The sequence below is a fragment of the Agelaius phoeniceus genome, chromosome 1 (assembly GCF_051311805.1).
Source record: "Agelaius phoeniceus isolate bAgePho1 chromosome 1, bAgePho1.hap1, whole genome shotgun sequence".
NCBI classification, from domain to species: domain Eukaryota; kingdom Metazoa; phylum Chordata; class Aves; order Passeriformes; family Icteridae; genus Agelaius; species Agelaius phoeniceus.
Window position 1 is genome coordinate 154,113,707 of NC_135265.1, and position 16,540 is coordinate 154,130,246.

The 16,540-nt window shown below is 50.9% G+C and overlaps 2 protein-coding genes across 2 annotated transcripts; both read right to left on the reverse strand.

Annotated features, from left to right (window-relative positions):
• Window positions 1–1,447: 1,447 nt before the first annotated feature.
• Window positions 1,448–1,756, reverse strand: LOC129126732 (feather beta keratin-like). The gene has a single exon (XM_054642906.2). It carries the CDS (start codon window positions 1,754–1,756, stop codon window positions 1,448–1,450), a length of 309 nt encoding a protein of 102 aa, XP_054498881.2.
• A 12,201-nt stretch (window positions 1,757–13,957) lies between these two features.
• On the reverse strand, window positions 13,958–14,587 carry LOC129119325 (feather keratin B-4-like). Its single transcript, XM_077191647.1, has 2 exons — window positions 14,463–14,587; window positions 13,958–14,306 (listed from the first exon to the last, which is right to left on the reverse strand). The coding sequence occupies exons 1-2, from the start codon at window positions 14,585–14,587 to the stop codon at window positions 13,958–13,960; spliced, it is 474 nt and encodes a 157-aa protein (XP_077047762.1).
• Between the last annotated feature and the right edge of the window lie 1,953 nt (window positions 14,588–16,540).

Here is a 16,540-nt window from a genome sequence, read left to right on the forward strand (position 1 = left end):
TCTCTGTGTTTGCTAAGAAAGCATGATCGGCCTGAGAGTGGCTGAGGGGCTGGGCTCAGAGATTGTTAATCAGTGGCCCAAACTCCAGATGGAGTAAGGTCTCAAGGGAAGTAGATCAAGAGTTGTATCCATGAGGCCAACCCTCTCCAAGCTCCTCAAGAAGGATGTGGGCAGTGAGACTGTTGTCCCCTCAGCAAGTTGGCAGCTGATGGAGTGGCTGAGGCACCACTTGGTTGTGCCACCAGTCAGAGGGAGCTGGAGACTGGGGGTTAAAGGCCTCTCCTGAGGTTCAGGAGGGGAAAATGTGAAGTTCTGCATCTGGGCAGGAATGGCAATGGGCCCCAGGTCATGCTGGGGGCTGATTGGGTGGGTAGGAGCTTTGCAGGGCCTGATCCTGTGGTGCTGGTGGAGAATAAAGGGCCCACAAGGTCTCAATCAAGCCTCAGTTCAATAAGGTGTCACCAGTGTTCAAGATCGGTTTCAGAAAATTGTTGGAAGAAATCCAGACTCAGTGAAGCAAGTCAAATTTAGGTCCAGAATGATTCTCAAGGGGCTGGAGGATCTTTCATAGAGGAGAGGCTGAGAAAGCTGGGACTCCCAGGAGACAGGGATTGACGGGGGTGTTATCAGTGTGTGCAAATTCTTGCTGGCAGGGAAAGAAATGAGAAAGCCTGGCTGTTCTCAGCAGTGTGCATGTCCAGGACAGAGGCACAAGGGCAAAAGGGAAAAGAGATGGAATTCCTTGGGCAAAGAAGGAAAGAAATTGTCATTGTGTGGGTGCACAGAGGGGAAGAGGCGGCGGAGTCTCTGGGCTGGGTGATCCAAATCTGCACTCTCCATGGTGCTGGGAATCCTGCTCTTGCTGAATCTACTTGAACAGGGGAGTTGAAGCGCTTGCACTCCAGAGTTTGTGCCTAAGTGGATGTGAAATAGTTTCCCCTCTTTGCTGGCAAGGCTTGCGATTCCTGCTGGGAAGAGACTTTGTACAAGTGTGTGCTGGCATGGAGAGACTTAAGCAGAATCATTGATGAACTCAAGAGCACTGATGTGTCAAAGCCTTTGGTGTAGCAAGTGATGGCTCTGTGTCATGTTTTGGAAGGTCCCCCCTCAACCTATTTTCCTGCATCAGTCTTGGAAATATATCCCTCCCCTCGGGTAGGGATATATTTCCAAACAAATGTGTTGTGCCGTTTTCCATCTACTCCAATGACATTTCTGGCGCTGTGCTGGGTATGCATGTGAGACAGAATTCAAAAAGGAGAGAAGGCATGTAAGGATTTGATGCAGGAGAAGTTTATTGAGGCAAAAGAATGATGAGGGAAGGTGAAGACATTGAGGAGAGCTGGTCTGATGTGCGAGGCTGACTCCCATCAGCCAAGGTGCTTTGCTTGCAGGAGCTGTTGGCAGAGCCCAGAGCTGGTGGTGTCAGGGGTGGTGCTGAGGGCCCTTAGCAGATGTAGCCGCCCCTTCTGCCATAGCAGCCCAGGCCTCCCAGGCCATAGCCAAGGCCAAAGCCAAATCCGCCAGAGATGGGCTGTCCCTGGGCATTGAGCTCAGTGCCCAGAGCAGCGGAGGAGGTGGATCCGACGGCAGTGCTCTGGGGGAAGGAGGTCATGATGGGTCCTGGCAGGGTGACCAGCACAGGGGAAGGGTTGATGATGACGCGGGAATCCTGGCATTGCAGGGCACAGGGCTCGTTGCAGCTGTTGGCCAGCGGGGTGGGTCCGCAGGGACTGCAGATGTTGTTGCAGGCCATTTTTGTGGTATGGAGGGTGCCTGGAAGAGAGAGGGGTGAGGCAGGGCAGGGCTGTGGGGGTGTGAGGGGCGCTCGTGCAGGAGGGTGAGAGAGTGTGGAGGCTGTTGTGGGGCCATGGGGAGGGATGAAGGCTGCAGAGTCTGGGGCAGAGGATGTTGAAAGAGAGGGGTCAGGGGTGCAGGAGCAGGAGGGTCAAGGCTTGATGCTCACCTGGTTGTCAGCAGGAGCAGGAGGAGTCAGGAGAAGCGTGTGAGGGAGAGAGGCTCTGGGACGGCTTTTATATTCATCCTGGATGCGTGGAAAGCACTACCATTGACCCTGAGGCATTTTGGAGCCTGCCATTTTTAGCTGGCCCCTCCTGGTGAATCTTCAGGAGGGGAATGTTTTCCTTCCCACAACTCTTCAATGTCATATCCTACTCACTCCTCCGTGTCCATCTGTCCTTGGCGGCAGCTTTAATGTGTGAGTTTAAGAAACCAAAGTTTGGTGGTGATGATGCTTTTCAGGAAAGGCTGAAGTCATGACCAAAGCTTTGGACACTGGGGTGTCATCAGTGAAGTCACTCAGTGTGCTGTGCTGTGTTGGTGTCTTGAGAAGAGGTGCATCATTCCCCCCACAGCCACATCAGGCTGGTCTGGGCTTTGCGGCTCTTTTGGCAGTGAGGAGTCTCCCCTTCCATTACATTCTCTCTCTCCTACCATGTTTCCAGCTTTCTAAACCTGTCCATATGCCATGATTTATCCACTGGAAATGGGCAGGCTCTCCCATTTAGGTGTTTAGGGATGCCCAAATGCTCCCCAAAGTCTTGTGTTGGTTCATCGTAGCTGGTGAAAGATAAGGAGAACAAGGCATGTGAGGAGCTGTTGAAGGAACTGGAGATGTTGAATTTTCAGAAAAAGAGAGTAACCTTGTTACTCTCTAGAGGCACCTGGATGGAAATCATAACATCAGTTCTGCTTGTTGCAGCTGTGCCAGTGATGGGGTGGTGGGGAGTGTTTTCCTTCCAGCAGCTGTACAACTCCAAGTCCTGCCCTTGAGTCTGTATCCATCTGTCCTAGGCAGCAGCTTTTCAGTGAGAGCTGGTATTTGGGAAGATTTGCTGGGAACGTGTGTGTCAGGGAAACCAGAATATCCAAGAATACCTAAGAATAATATGGGTGTCATCAGTGAGGTCATTTTGTGGTACCTGTGTGGTTCAGTTTGTGGGTGTGTTGTGAAGAGAAGCCCTCTTCACCCTGTCAGGCTGCTCTGGGCTTTGCAGCTGTGCTGGGCATTAGCACCTGCCCCTTGACAGGTGCTCCCTCTGTTCTCCCTCTGACTTTGCTAATGGCTTTCCGGGGACCTTGTTCCCGCAGACACGTATGGGACAATTTTGTAAATAGTACTGTAAAGCACTACCAAGAGCAGATCGGACAAGAGGATAATGAGGAAAACATTAGGATTAGTTTTGGGAGGCAAAATCAAAAATTAGTGACCTCAGTGTTAGCTACAGAGAAGAACAGCAAACTGGGGATTAGGAGAGAGACATGGCTGGTGTTAACCTCCATTTTTCACCTAGGATATTTACTGTGTCTCCTACGGCATCATCCCAGACTATCCCAGAATCAAAGGGTTTTGTAAAGGGTCAGTGGATTGGACTGCTAGAGTTTTATCATATATAACATTCTGGGTAAGCTCCAAAGTCCAGGTGAAGTCAAGTCTCAAGAGAAGTAGTTAAAGAGTTGTATCCATGGAGCCAACATTGTTCAACATCCTCAACACTTAGGTGGGTTGCACTTAGGTGGGTTGCTGTGGGCATTTCTGGGCTCCCCAGCAGAAGAACCTCATGGGCTTGCTGAAACAAAACCAAGCACAAGGCCACCAAGATATTCTAAGGGCTGTTTTACAGAGGATTGAGATACCTGGGGCTCCCAGGAGGCAGGGATGGACCAGGGAGCGTCATCAGTGTGTGCAAATCCCTAATGGCATGGAATGAAATCGAGGGAGCCTGGCTGATCTCAGCTGCTCAACCATGAAGGAGAAGAGTGCAGGGGGCAGAAATGAAAAGAGATTGAATTTCCTCGTCAAAGAAAGAAATAACTTCTCATTGTGAGGGCAGTCAGAGTGGGGAAGATATGATGGAGTCTCTGTCCTTGGCAATCCAAAGCTGACCTGTCCATGGTTCTGGAAATGCTGCTCTTACTTGGGCAGGAAGTTTCCCCAGGGTTCCTGCCAAAGTGGATGTTTTTGTGTTTGCAGTGAGGGTTTGAGAGTCCAGCTGGGAACAGAGAATTTGTCCAGAATGTTCCAGCATGGAGCATCTTTGCCAGAGCCATGCACAGGAGAGCATTGATGTGTCAAAGCCTTTGGTGTTATCAGGTGATTGGGTTGTGTCTCATGTTCTGGAAGTTTGTCCCCCTTCTCCCTCACATCTCTTGCCAGTCTTGCTTGGTACAGGTGGTGACATCTTTGCTAAGAAAGATGTTTTTCCCCTTTTCCATCTATCCAATGGCCTGTTCACTCCTGGCACTGTACTGAGTAAGGAGGTGAGACCACTGGGATTCAAACACAAGAGAAGGCATCTCAGCTTTTGATGCAACAGAACTTTATTGAGGGAATAAAATGGAAGAGAAAGGAGAAAGAGATTGAAGGGAGAGGGTTGGCAGAGCAGGTGGGGCAAACACTAGCCAATGTGCTTTGCTTGCAGGAGCTGTTGGCAGAGGCCAGAGCTGGTGGTGTCAGGGGTGGTGCTGAGGGCCCTTAGCAGATGTAGCCACCCCTTCTGCCATAGCAGCCCAGGCCTCCCAGGCCGTAGCCAAGGCCAAAGCCAAATCCGCCAGAGATGGGCTGTCCCTGGGCATTGAGCTCAGTGCCCAGAGCAGCGGAGGAGGTGGATCCGACGGCGGTGTTCTGGGGGAAGGAGGTCATGATGGGTCCTGGCAGGGTGACCAGCACAGGGGAAGGGTTGATGATGACGCGGGAATCCTGGCATTGCAGGGCACAGGGCTCGTTGCAGCTGTTGGCCAGCGGGGTGGGTCCGCAGGGACTGCAGCTGTTGTTGCAGGCCATGGGTGTGGTGTGGAGGGTGCCTGGAAGAGAAGAGGGTGAGGCTGGGCAGGGGTGGGGGAATTCAAGGTGTGGTTTGTCTGCAGGGCAAGGAAGGCAAGAGAGTGAGGAGTCTGTTGTGGGGCTGTGTAGAGGCATGAGGGCTGCTGAGGCTGGGGTTAAGCTTGCTGGAAGAGCAGGGCCACAGGGAAAGAGGGAGCGTCAGGGGCTTGAGGCTCACCTGGTTGGGTTGTCAGCACTGGAGCAGAAGGATTGAGAAGTGTGTGAGGGAGAGAGGCTCTGGGCCGGCTTTTATGCTGGTTCTGGAGGGGCGGTCCAGCCTTGTCCCGTGGCCTTGGGGCATTTTGCAGGCAGCAGCTCTTGGCTGGCCCAGCCTGGTGAGTCATGAGGTGGGGAGTGTTTTCTTTCCCCCACCTCTGCGGTGTCATGTCCTGTTCTTGAGTCCATGTTCATCTGACCTTGGCGGCAGCTTTAAAGTGACAGTTTTTATTTTGGGAGCATTTGCATTTCAGATGTGTGTCCAAGAATGAAGAATAGAAGGCAATAAGTTAGAGGTATCATCGGAGTCCCCACCCTATTGCTCTCATGTGGTTCAGTTTGTGTGTGTGTTGTGCAAAGGGGCCCTGTCAGGATGATCTGGTCTTTACAGCTGTGCCATGAGTGAGGAGCTGATCTTTCCATCATGGTCATTCTTCCTCACATCACCACCTGGTCACCAGACCTGTCTTTCAGACTTGCCTTTCTCCTTGGTTCTGCCCTGGCTTTGCCCCCCTAGTGTTACAATGGTTCTCCTGTGGTGTGACACACCCTAGGAAATGCTGCTGAGGGATCTGGAGAACAAGATTTTGAGTAGTTTTAGGAACTGCAGATTTTTAGATGCAGACAAGGCAGCCAAAGAAGAAATCATCTCCCTTTCCTCAGCTGTCTGAAAGGAATTCTTTTGTAAGACTATTGTTGCTCTTTCCTCCCTTTTAGCAAGTGATGGGACAAGTGGAAATGGCCTCAAGTTACTAAACCTCAAGCTGACAAAAAGTCATGGGCAGCCTTGTTGAGCTGTCCTTCCTTGAGCAGGTTGGGTTTAACTCCATGATCTCCTACACAAACAGAGAGTGATGGGACAGGGGGAAATGTCTTTCCACTGCCAGAGGGTAGAGTTAGATGGGATATTATGAAGAAATTCTTCTCTGTGTGAGTGATGAGGGCCTGGCACAGGTCGCCCAGAGAAGCTGTGATTGCCCCAACCCTGGTAATGATCAAGGCCAGGTTGGTCAGGGCTTCAAGCAACCTGGGATAGTGGAAGGTGTCTGTCCACTGCAGGGGTTTGGACAAGAGAATCTTCAAGGTCCTTCCCAAGCAAAACCATTCTACAATGAGTCTTTGGTCACCTCCAAGAGGTTCCTTGAGCACCAATGATTCCCTTTGCTGTGATTCTGCTTCCGGGGATGGGCACAGCATCCTATTGAGGGAGGAAGTTCCTTCCCAGGGAGCAAAGTTCAATCCCCCCTAATCCAGTGAGGATAGTCAGTGACAGACTTGAATTGATCCACCTAAGGGCTCTGAGGGAGCTGGTGAAAGTGCTCCCAAACCACTTGCTATCTTTTGCCAACAGTCCTGGCTAACTGGGGAGGTCCCAGTTGATGTAGCCTTGAAAATGGGACTCTTCCCTAGAAGAGGGGTCAGAGAAAGGGTCTGGGCAACTCCAGGCCGGTCAATCTGAGTCCAGTCCTGCAGAAGCTGCTGGAGCAGATCATCTTGAGAGTATTTAATGGCCCCTGCAGGACCACCAGGTGATCAGGCCCAGCCTGTCTTTAGGAAAATCAGGTCCTGCTTGACCTATCTCATCACCTGAGGTGTCAATGTGACCTCCTTAGTAAGTGAGGAAAAGACTGTGGGTGATTTTTACTTGGAATTTGGTAAAGACTTAAATCCCCAGGTTTGGGAAGGAGTGACTAGGAAGGTGCCTGTGGGAAAAGGATCTGGGGGTGCTGGTTGACAGTAGCTGAACATGATCCAATGTGTTCCCAGGTAGCCACAAAAACCAAAAGGCATCCTGGCTTGTATTCCCTGTAGTGGGGCCAGCAGGACCACTACAGTGACTGTCCCACTGCATTGGGTACTGGTGAGGCCACACCCTGAATCTGAGTTCAGTTTTAGACCCCTCACAGCAAGAAAGACATTGAGGTGCTTGAGGATGTCCAAAAAAGAATAAGGATGTTGGTGAAGAATCTACAGAACCATTTCTGTGAGCAGCTGCTGAGGGAAGGGTGGTTGCTTTGTCTGGGGACCAGGTTGGCTTGAACTAATGGATTTCCCCGTGTTCCTTGTGCACTCCTGGATTCCAATGCTGGGATGTTCACGGAGTCCCGGTGGGGAACAGCTGGACAAATATGTGCTGCCATCGGGAGGTTGTGCTGGGGATATGGGCACAAGTGCATCAGTGTGTCCAAGGCTTTAGGAAAAGGAAGGGCCTGTGCTGCATTCTGGAAGCCCAGTGGATGGTTCTGCTGTTGACAGACATCCCAGGAGAGGTCTTGTGGCCCCTTTTCCACACAAACTGATGGTCTGTTGACCCTTGACTTTGAGCTAGGGGAAGTTGCAAGAGCCATGGCAAAACAAAGGAGGAGACGTGTGAAGGTAAATTCCAGGAAAACTTTATTGAAGCAAAATAATTAAAAGGCAGGAGAAAGAAGTGAGAAAGGAGGTGGTGTGATCTGCAAGCAGGGCAACCATCAGCTGAGGTGCTTTGCTTGCAGGAGCTGTTGGCAGAGGCCAGAGCTGGTGGAGTCAGGGGTGGTGCTGAGGGCCCTTAGCAGATGTAGCCGCCCCTTCTGCCATAGCAGCCCAGGCCTCCCAGGCCGTAGCCAAGGCCAAAGCCAAATCCGCCAGAGATGGGCTGTCCCTGGGCATTGAGCTCAGTGCCCAGAGCAGCGGAGGAGGTGGATCCGACGGCGGTGTTCTGGGGGAAGGAGGTCATGATGGGTCCTGGCAGGGTGACCAGCACAGGGGAAGGGTTGATGATGACGCGGGAATCCTGGCATTGCAGGGCACAGGGCTCGTTGCAGCTGTTGGCCAGCGGGGTGGGTCCGCAGGGACTGCAGCTGTTGTTGCAGGCCATGGGTGTGGTGTGGAGGGTGCCTGGAAGAGAGAGGGGGGTAAGGGAGGGCAGGGCTGTGGGTGTGCGAGGGGCAGGGATGCAGGAGGGTGAGGGAGTGAGGAGTCTGTTGTGGGGCTGTGGGGAGGCTTGAGGGTTGCTGAGGCTGAGGCTGAGTGTAATGGATGAGAGGGGTGAGAGGTGCAGGAGCAGGAGGGTCAGGGATTGAAGCTCACCTAGTTGTCGGCTGGAGCAGGAGGAGAAGGCTTGAGGAGAAGTGTGTGAGGGAGAGAGGCTCTGGGCCGGCTTTTATGCTGGTCCTGGAGGGGCAGGACAACCTTGTCCCATGGCCTTGGGGCATTTTTGAGGCAGCAGCCCTTGCCTGGCCCAGCCTGATGAGTCATGAGGTGGGGAGTGTTTTCCTTTCTGCAGTTCTGCAATTCTGTGTTCTTCCCTTGAGTCAGTGTCCATCTGACCTTGGCGGCAGCTTTAGAGTGAGAGTTGGTGTTTGGGAGGATGTGATTGTTCCGTGTGTGTCAGGGAGAGCTGAATAAACAGCCAGAGCCCAGGAGAGCTGTGATGTCATCAGTGAGGTAATTTTGTGTCACTTGTGTGCTTGTGAAGACTGGACTCATGCCTTTGTGTCTTGGATGAGATCAAGAGAGACTAACTGGAAAACCAGGTCCTGGTCAGGATGGATTTGCTTCATTTTTAAGGTCCCTTTCGATTTTAGAAAATTACATGTCAACAGTGTCTGATCCTTTTTTTATCATGGCTGGTCTGTGACTCCAGTTCTGTTATTATTCATTCAAGCTTTAAGGTTTCATATTTTACATCCCTTAAGTCTTAATATTGTGTTACATCCCTTAAGTCCTAATTGAGTTGTGTTCCTGTGACCAAAAACCAATAATTACTGCCTGATTGTTAGCATGCTCCTCTTTCCTTCTTTGTCATGGTATGGGCATTTCTGCATTAAATTCTGTGATTCCATGTCATTCTCTTGAGGCCTTGTCCATCTAATCTTGACAGCAGCTTTTAAGCTCAAGTTGCTATTTGAGACGGTTTGCATGGAAGATGGGTGTTAGGCTGGGCTCAATAAACAGCTGAAATTTAGAAGAGGCATGGTGTCATCAGTGAAATGACACCGTGATGCTCTTGTGCTGTGGTTTGTGGGTGTGCTGTGATGAGGAGCCCCATTCCCTCCCAGCCCTGTCTCACTGCTCTGGGATTTGCAGATGTGCTGAAGGTGTTGCCCCTTCCCTCACATTCCATTGCTCCCCACTTTGATCCCACCTGGCTAAGCCTGACACTAGACCTGACTCTTCCTGTTCACTCTACTCTGTGATATCTTGGTGATCCTCTTGCTTTTAAACTTTTGCTATCCAGGGTGATTTAGTTCCCAACTTGGGCTGGGTGCAAAGGGCTCAGACCACTTGTGGTTGTCAGAAAGAGGTTTGGGAAGTCAGCCAGGGTGGTTGCAGGTGAGCATTTCATGATCTTTGACAACCAGGCAAGTCCAGGTTGTGTCAGGGCCCAGCAGGGTGGCCTGAGAAAGGTCTGAAGGGCTGGACCTGGAGGCTTGTGGACAGGGTCCGAAAGTCCAGATGGCAGCAAGCCCCCAGTGCTGTAGTCCAGGAGTTGCATCCATTGGGGTAACCCTGAAAATCTGGTGCTGAAGCTCAGCAAGGGCATTTGCCAAGAGCTGTTTGTTGGGAGGAATCATCCCAGGTAAGAAGGAATGTATGAATATCAAAGGTAAGAAGAATTTTCTTCTGAGAAATTGCCCTTGTTTTTTCTGGGTAAAGAAATGGAGTAGGAAGTGTCCCTGTATCATTGTGGGAAAAGGGACTACAAGTCTTCAGGTCAGGACTGGGAGATGTGTTGTGATGAAGCAGGGGGAGGTGACTCTTGGTGTCTCCTGAGCATTGGTGAGATCCCATGTGAGGTATTCTGAGCAGTTTTGGGCTTCCCACATGTAAATGAAGTAGATTTAGTGAATTGACACCAGTTCAGGGCCAAAAAGATTCTAAAGGACCTGGAGGATCTTTCCCAGAGGAGAGGCTGTGAGAGGTGGGACTCCCAGAGGACAAGGCTGGTGTCATCAGTGTGCACAAATTCCTGGTTGCAGAGGATGAAGTCAAAGGAGCCCAGCTGCTCTCAGCAGTGCGCACATGCAGGACAAGAGGGCAAGGCACAAGTGAAAACAGATGGAATTCCCTGGGAAAGGTAGAAAAGCCTTTTTCAATACGAGGTTTGTCTCAGAGTACAAGAGGTGGTCGAGTATCTGTTCTGGGAGAGCCAACGCTGAACTGTCCAAGGTCCTGGAAATCTGTGTCTTGCTGACTATGATTGAGCAGAAGAGAATGAGGCAATTGCTCCAAAGTCCCTGCCTAATTGGATGATGTTGTTCCTATTTTTTAGAGGAGGGTTAGGGAGTCCTGCTGGGAAGAGAGTTTGTCAAGTGGGTACTGGCCCAGAGAGACGTGAAGAGAGCCATGAGCAAGAGAGATTTGCAGCGTCAAAGCCTTTGTTGTAGTAGGTGAAGGGTTTGTGCCTCCCCCCCATCCCTGGTTCCCATACCAGTCTTGATTGCTACTGGTGGTGATCTATTTTCTAAGAAAGGTTTGAGACCTTTTTCCATTCAGTCCAATAGTCTGTTTATTCCCGGCACTGTGTTGTGTAAGGAGGTGACACCACTGGAATTCAGAAAGATGAGGAGACATGTCAGGCTTTGATGCAGGAAATCTTTACTAAGTTTAAAAAAAAAAAAAGAATAGATCAAAGTATTTGAAAGAACAGCCTGAGGTAGAAGTAGGAAGACCAGCAGCCGAGGTGCTTTGCTTGCAGGAGCTGTTGGCAGAGCCCAGAGCTGGTGGTGTCAGGGGTGGTGCTGAGGGCTCTTAGCAGATGTAGCCACCCCTTCTGCCATAGCAGCCCAGGCCTCCCAGCCCATAGCCAAATCCACGGCCATAGCCAAGGCCAAAGCCACCAAAGCCACCAAATCCGCCAGAGATGGGCTGTCCCTGGGCATTGAGCTCAGTGCCCACGGCAGCCGAGGAGGTGGATCCGACAGCAGTGTTCTGGGGGAAGGAGGTCATGATGGGTCCTGGCAGGGTGACCAGCACAGGGGAAGGGTTGATGATGACGCGGGAATCCTGGCATTGCAGGGCACAGGGCTCGTTGCAGCTGTTGGCCAGCGGGGTGGGTCCGCAGGGACTGCAGAGGCTGTTGCAGGCCATGGGTGCGGTGTGGAGGGTGCCTGGAAGAGAGAGGGGGGTGAGGCAGGGCAGGGGTGTGGGCATGTGAGGGGCAGTGATGCAGGAGGGTGAGGGAGTGTGGAGGCTGTTGTGGGGCTGTGGGGAGGCATGAGGGTTGCTGAGGCTGAGGCTGAGTGTAATGGATGAGAGGGGTGAGAGGTGCAGGAGCAGGAGGGTCAGGGATTGAAGCTCACCTGGTTGTTGGCAGGAGCAGGAGGAGAAGGCTTGAGGAGAAGTGTGTGAGGGAGAGAGGCTCTGGGCCGGCTTTTATGCTGGTCCTGAAGGGGCGGGACAGCCTTGTCCCATGGCCTTGGGGCTTTTTGAGGCAGAGCTCTTCGCTGACCCAGCCTGCTGAGTCATGAGGTGCAGAGTGTTTTTCTTCCCACAGCTCTGCAATTCCATATCCTGCTCTTGAGTCAGTGTCCATCTGACCTTGGCAGCAGCTTTCAATCAGGGGTTGGTATTTGGGAGTATTTATTTATTAAATGTTTGTAAGGGAGGACAGAATAAACAACCATAACACTGCAGAACTACAATGTCATCAGTGAGGTCATTTTGTGGCATTTGTGTGCTGTGCTTTGTCGGTGCCTTATGAAGACTGGGACTCTGTTCTGTGCCACTGAAAGTCCATCAGTCATTGTGTTGCACCCAGGAATGTTGAGGAAGCTGCTGATGTCCTGGAGCATTCACTGTGTTATAGCTTGGAAATGTCACAGTGCCTGGGAGTGCCTGAAGGATTAAAGAGACCTTGTGACATTCTGCCTTGAATGCAATGAAGGGAGAACATCTGGAAAAGGAGAGGCTCTTCGGGCCGAACTTGTTCCAGTGTTATTGTCCTTTTGGAATCCTCAACTGTACCTGATAATGTACTCTGTCATTTAAATTGTATTCCTCGACCTCATTAAGAAACCCATTAAGCAAACAAGAAACGGGTGCCCAGGCAGGTCTGTGACATCAGTTGTCTTATTCCACATTAAGGTCATATAGTTTCATAATTTGTATCCTTTAAGGCTTAACATTGTGTTCCTGTGAGCAAAACCCAATAATTACTAGCTCTGGTCAGCAACATCATCTTCCTTTCCCCGTCATGGTGCAGGTGTTTGTTTTTGGAATTCTGTTATTCCATGTCCTTCTCTTGAGTCTGTGTCCATCTGACCTTGGCATCAGCTTTTAACTGTGATTATTAGAGGTTAAAAACTGGTGTTGATGGTGCATGTCAGGGTGGGGTGAAGACATTCCCAAAGCTTGGGAGAGGTGGGGTGGCATCACTGATGTCACCCTGGGATACTGGTGTGCTGTGGTTTTTGTGTGTGTGGTGAAGAGGTGCCCCATTCCCTGCCAGCCATGTCAGGCTGGTCTGGCTTTGCAGATGTTCTGGGGCTGAGGGGCTGCTCCTTCCAGTGCATTCCTGCCAGCCATATCAGGCTGGTCTGGGCTTTGCAGGTGTTCTGGGGCGGAGGGGCTTCTCTTTCCAGTGCATTTCTGCCTGCCTTGGCTCCATCTCTCCTGCCCAGTCTATATGCCAGGCCTTTCTTGATGGAGACGGGAAATCAATTTCTGAGATTTATGAAGGTCACCCAAACTCCCCAAAGTCCAGTGCTGGTTGATCCATAGCAGTCGTCTCAGCTGGGCCCAGCAAGGTCACACTATGGGGTCACAGTGCCAGGTTCTGACTGACACATGGAAAGGAAAGCAGCTGAAGGATAAGGAGAACAAGACAGGTGAGGAGAAGCTGAAAAAAAAGGGGATGTTCAATTTTCAGAGGAAGAAGATTGACTTTATTGCTTTCTGAAATTGTCGGAATGGAAATTTTTTAACACCAGTCTTGTCTCCCTTTCACCAAGCTGTGGAGAAGAGGCAATGAACTTTAGTTTCCCTAGTGGAGGTTTAGTTTCCTATTAGGGAAATTTACTTCACAAAAATTCAGGGCAACCAACATACTGAAAGGGCTGGAGAATCTGTCATAGAAGAGAGGCTGGGAGAGCTGGGACTTCCAGGAGACAAGGATGGACAGCGGGGTGTCATCAATGTATGAAAATCCCAGATTGCTAGGGAATGAAGTCAAGGGAGTCCATTTATCCACAGTGGTGCAACCATGCAGGAAAAGAGGGCAAAGACACAGGTGAAAACAGATGTAATTCAATGGGCAAAGAAGGGAACAATTTTTCAATGTGATGGTGGACAGAGAGTGGAAGACATGGTGGGGTCTCTGTCCTAGGAGAGCCAAAGCTGAACTGTCCATGGTTCTGGAAATCCCACACTTGTTAGTCTTTCTTGAGCAGAGGGGAACGAAGCACTTGCATCCCAGAGTTCCTGGCCAAGTGGATGATTTTGTGACTCTGCTGTGAGGGTTCGAGTTCTGCTGGGAAGAGAGTTTGTCAAGTGTGTGCTGGCATGGAGACACTCAGAGCTGTGCTCAGGAGACCATCAATGTGACAAAAGATTTTGGTGTAGTAGGTGATGGGCTTATGCCATGTTCTGGAGAGTCCTCCCAATCCTTTGCTTCCTGTGCCAGTCTTGGTTGTTAATGGTGGTGACACATTTACTAAGAAATGTATTGTGCCCCTTTTCCATTCACCCCAATGCCCTGTCTGACACTGTGTGAGGTGAGGATGTGACACCACTGGAATTTGCAAAGATGAGGAGACATGTCAGGCTCGGATGCAGGAAAACTTTATTTATTAATTAAAAAGAATTAAAAAGCAGGAGAAAGAAGTGGAAGTGATCCAGTGTGAAGTGCAAGTAGAAAGATCATCAGCCGAGGTGCTTTGCTGCAGGAGCTGATGCCAGAACCCTAAGGCGGTGCCTTTAGCAGGTGTAGCCACCCCTTCTCCCATAGCAGCCCAGGCCATAGCCAAATCCACGGCCATAGCCAAGGCCAAAGCCACCAAAGCCACCAAATCCGCCAGAGATGGGCTGTCCCTGCACACTGAGCTCAGTGCCCACGGCAGCCGAGGAGGTGGATCCGACGGCGGTGTTCTGGGGGAAGGAGGTCATGATGGGTCCTGGCAGGGTGACCAGCACAGGGGAAGGGTTGATGATGACGTGGGAATCCTGGCATTGCAGGGCACAGGGCTCGTTGCAGCTGTTGGCCAGCGGGGTGGGTCCGCAGGGACTGCAGATGTTGTTGCAGGCCATGGGTGTGGTGTGGAGGGTCCTGGAAGAGAGGGGGTGAGACAGGGAAGGGGTGTGGGGATCTGAGGGGTGAAGAAGTGTGGAGGCTGTTGTGGGGGTGTGGAGGCTGGGACCAAGCATGCTGGAAGAGAGGGGCCAAGGGGTTCAGGAGCAGGAGGGTCAGGGGCCTGAGGCTCACCTGGTTGTCAGCAGGTGCAGGAGGAGAAGGCTTGAGGAGAAGTGTGTGAGGGAGAGAGGCTCTGGTCTGGCTTTTATGATGGTTCTCGAGGGGTGGGACAGCCTTGTCCCATGGCCCTGGGGCATTTTGGAGGTAGCAGGTTCTGCCAGGCCCAGCCGGGTGAGTCATGATGTGAGATGTGTTTTCCTCCCCACAACTCTGCTGTGTCATGTCCTTTACAGACACCATGCCCATCTGATCTTAGCAGGTTCTTTAAAGTGAGAGTTGGTATTTGGGAGCATTGGCATGGAAAATGTGTGTCAGAGAAACCAGAATATGAAAAAAAAAGCCTTGGAAAACAATGGGTGTCATCAGTGAGGTCATTTTGTGGCACTTGTGTGGTTTAATTTGTGGGTGTGTTGTGAAGACGAGTTCCATTCCCTCCCAGCCCTTTCTGGCTGGTGTGGGATTTGCAGCTGTAATCTGCATGAGGAACTGCCCCTTCCATCACGGTCATTCCTCCTTTAAAGTGTCAGTATTTGAGACCAAAGGCTGGTGTTGATGGTACGTGTCAAAGGGGACTGAAGACGATAGCAATATTTTGTAGATGTGTGTGTCATCAGTGAAGTCAGCCTGTAGAACTCATGGTTTTGTGTTTGTGGGTGCATTGTGAAGAGGGGCCCCCAAGTATCCCAGGTGTGTCAGGCTGGTCTGGGCTTTGCATCTGTGCCAGGTGTGACCACCTGGAGTTTTCCATTCCATGTGGGCAGTTGGAGAGTTGCCACCTCAGCAAGCTGGCAGGAGATGGAGTGTCTGAGGCACCACTTGGTTGTGCCACCAGTCAGAGAGTCCTGGAGACTGAGGGTAAAAGGGATCTCCTGCATTTCAAGAGCGGAAAATGAGAAGTTCTGCATCTGGACTTGGCCCTGGGTCATGCTGTGGCCTGAGAATCTGGAATGCTGCTTTGCTGAGCAGGACCCTGTGGGGCTGGTGGAGAACAAAGAGACCACAAGATCTCAATGAAGCTTTAGTTCAAAAGTCATCATCAGTGTCCAAGACAGAATTCGGACAATTCTTGCCATGAAGCTGGGAGAGGTGGCCCATCCTCTCTTTAGAGCACTAACTGGGTCCCATGTGGTGTGGTTTGGGCAGTTCTGGGCTCCCCAGTGGAAAATAATCATGGACTTAGAAACAAAACCAGTTTGTGGCCAACAAGATTCTAAAGGGGCTGGGAGATTGTTCACAGATGAGAATGAGGGATCTGTGACTCCCAGAGACAAGGATGGAGAGAAGATTGTCATCAGTGAGTGCAAATCCCTGACGGCAGGGAATGAAGATGAGGGATCACAGCTGTCCTCAGCAGTGCACATGTGAAGGATAACAGGGCAACCACACAAGTGAAAACAGATGTAATTCCATGGGCAAGGAAGAGAAGCATGTTTTGGTGTGAGGGTGGTTGCAGAATGGAAAAGGTGTTGGGAGTCTGTGATGGGATATCCAGAACTGGAACTGCCCATGGTCCTGGAATTCCTGCTCTTGTTGGTCTGACTTGAGCAAAAGGGAATGAAGCACTTGCTCTCCAGTGTTCCTCCCAAAATGTATGATTTTGTGACTATTTACTGGGAAGGTTTGAGGATCCAGCTGGGGAAGAGAGTTTATTAAGTGTCTACTGGCATGTAGTAGCTTTTTCAGAGCCATGAGCAGGAGACCATTGGTGTGTCAAAGCCTTAGGTGTAGCAGGTGATGGGCTTGTGACACATTCTGGAAGGTCATGCTTCAACCCTGCTTCCTGTGCAATTCTTGTGATTACAGGTGGGAAGGTATGTCCTAAGAAAGTTGTTCCAGCCCTTTTCCCCCTATGCCAACAGCCTGTTAAGGCCTCACACCATGCTGGGTGAGGACGTGAGACAATTTGAAATCAAAAAGAAGAGGAGACTTCTCAGGCTTTGATGCAAGAAAACTTTATTGAAGTAAAAGACTGAAGAAAAAGGAGAAAATTATGTAAGGCATCTGGTGCAAGTTGCAAGTAGGGCGAACATCAGCCAAGTTGCTTTGCTTGCAGGAGCTGTTGCCAGAGCACCAAGGTGGTGAACCAGTCT

Coding starts and splice junctions, on each gene's coding strand:
- LOC129126732 (XM_054642906.2), bottom strand. CDS start 1,756: ATGGCCTGCAACAACATCTGCAGTCCCTGCGGACCCACCCCGCTGGCC.
- LOC129119325 (XM_077191647.1), bottom strand. CDS start 14,587: ATGCCCCAGGGCCATGGGACAAGGCTGTCCCACCCCTCGAGAACCATC. Junction 14,307..14,462: donor CTGCACCTGCTGACAACCAG/GTGAGCCTCAGG, acceptor CCTCTCTTCCAG/GACCCTCCACACCACACCCA.